The sequence below is a fragment of the Perkinsus marinus genome (genome assembly GCF_000006405.1).
Source record: "Perkinsus marinus ATCC 50983 genomic scaffold scf_1104296969250, whole genome shotgun sequence".
NCBI classification, from domain to species: domain Eukaryota; phylum Perkinsozoa; order Perkinsida; family Perkinsidae; genus Perkinsus; species Perkinsus marinus.
The window spans coordinates 1-1,982 of record NW_003202892.1 but is presented as its reverse complement, the minus strand read 5'-3'; the positions used below and the strand labels follow the sequence as shown (position 1 = coordinate 1,982).

Sequence of the window (1,982 nt, the reverse complement as noted above, 5' to 3'; positions counted from 1 at the left end):
ATAGTAGGAGGTGTCGAGTAGGTCACAAAGTATCTCGACTCTCACCATAGGGTGTCTGGTAGTAGCGAGGAGTCTGATGCTGATGATGGTAGTACGAGGGTCGTTGCTACTGTTGCGGTCACTTGTGTGTGAAGGTCCGATGGGGAGTAGCGGAGGAGGCGGCGGCTCGCATTACCATCGCTATCAACAGAGGGCTTTGGATGCTCTACGGGAAGAGTCGGACTGGCATGCATCTCAATGACCGTCTGAGTCCTTCGATCAGATTCATACGAATACGTCGAGACACTCGTTATGACAAAGCCCTCATGCCTGGTCTGTTTGTAGTGTTGGTAGAGATCATGCAGATATGTACTGCCATGGAGCAACCCGCAGCCTTGGAGCCCATCTTGAGGTCGGTTGGATCTTCCAACCGCTGTGGTTGAATGCTCCTCGGTAGGAACGTCGATGAGAGGTACCTGAGCCTCTGCCCGAACTCCATACGAGTGAAGACTCAGTACTTCTGGGCCCGGCATAGACTCTTCCAGTCTCGTCTGCCTGATGCTGAGCATCGACTCGACGACGCCCTGAAGTAGGGGCTGTCGTCGTAGCAGTGTGAGGGCCATTACTGGTCCCTCAGATACTGTCCGGACGGTCACATTCATGCCAAACAGCGTATACTGAACCTTCTTATACCCTGCAAGGTGAGGAAGGGGATATTGCCGTCGAAGGAGCTGCTCGAGAGGAATCAGCTGTAGGGGTATCTGGTGGTGGACAGCATGTGAATTGATTCTTATCAGTACGGCACGGTGGGCACCGTTGTTGAGGGCCATCAGGCAGGGCAACCTTGCAGAATACGAAGTAATGTTGATCACTGCTAATTGGGGAGCGAGCAGGGCTCATGTTTGCGTATGCGTCCGTACATCTATGCGTGGACGCAAATACTCATACCGTCAGAGTGAATCACGTGTTGAACAGGGCGACATTCTACTGCTCTTGCATCGTCTACTCGCTTGTAACATAGTCGTCGGATAATTCTCAGTGATGTTTCTGAGTTGCTGTGCGGACCGCCCTGGTTCGAATCCCGCACTCCGCAATACTTTCCGGTGAAATTAGCCACCATACAGTTCGTCGCAATTCACGAGATTCACAAACTGTCAGATAGTATGAGGGTTACTATGGATCACCGAGTACACGTCCGTATTCTCATCGTATGGCTCTCTGATGTTACGAAGGTGCTTCCTCTCAGCGTTGTCGGACGGAGGCCCTCAGTCTCGATGACGATGCCGGCACTGGACGGCAGATATTACCATTCTTCCTTGATGGCATGCTTGTATGGTGCGTTTACAGGTGAGCGGTGATCCTATCCGGAGACGCCTACGTTGTGTCGAGTAGGAATCTACTGGAGCGCACTATGACGATATACGGCTCGAATCAAGTCCCTGTATCAGTGCTCACAGCGGCCTTGAGAGTGAGTGAAGATGATGAGGATGGTCACGTCTGTGATACCTATGCTGAAGGCATTGTAGCGCGGCTCCTGCTCTATGGTTATTGCAAGGTAGAAGATGCCTGTGAACTTCCATCTCGGCAGTCGATCGTCTGAGTTCAGGGCTACATCTCATATGAGCTAAGGACTCTGGTCCTCGCTACTCGTAATGCATTTCCGAAGCCCCCATGGGAGCAGCTCAGAGAGTTATGATTGCCTCCACTATACGTTCCTCTCACGTTTCACGTCGTTGTGATGTCTCGTTCGCCGACTGTTACTCTGCCCAGTAGTAGTTTTTTGTTCCACAATGTTGGAACCCCAGGCCGTGTTTGTTGTGGCTGTGCTCATAGCAGCGCTGTCAGCCGTCCTCGCCCATTTTGGTTACCGCTCGCCGAGCTACGTAGGGAGCCCCCTGGCCACTGCTATCATGACTCCTTTAGGTCGTCGGTATTGATCTCGGTACGTCGTTTTCTGTAGCGGCGATAAAGCCGGCAGATGCTGAGAAATCGGTCAGCCCTAC

General features: G+C 52.3%; 1 protein-coding gene across 1 annotated transcript; it reads left to right on the top strand.

The window, feature by feature from the left end:
- Positions 1-305: 305 nt before the first annotated feature.
- Pmar_PMAR021162 (COP9 signalosome complex subunit, putative) lies at positions 306-1,675 on the top strand (the record flags this gene model as incomplete). Its single annotated transcript, XM_002767986.1, has 7 exons — positions 306-391; positions 437-568; positions 617-730; positions 777-837; positions 1,226-1,326; positions 1,372-1,534; positions 1,586-1,675. 7 exons carry the CDS (start codon positions 306-308, stop codon positions 1,673-1,675), a joined length of 747 nt encoding a protein of 248 aa, XP_002768032.1.
- Between the last annotated feature and the right edge of the window lie 307 nt (positions 1,676-1,982).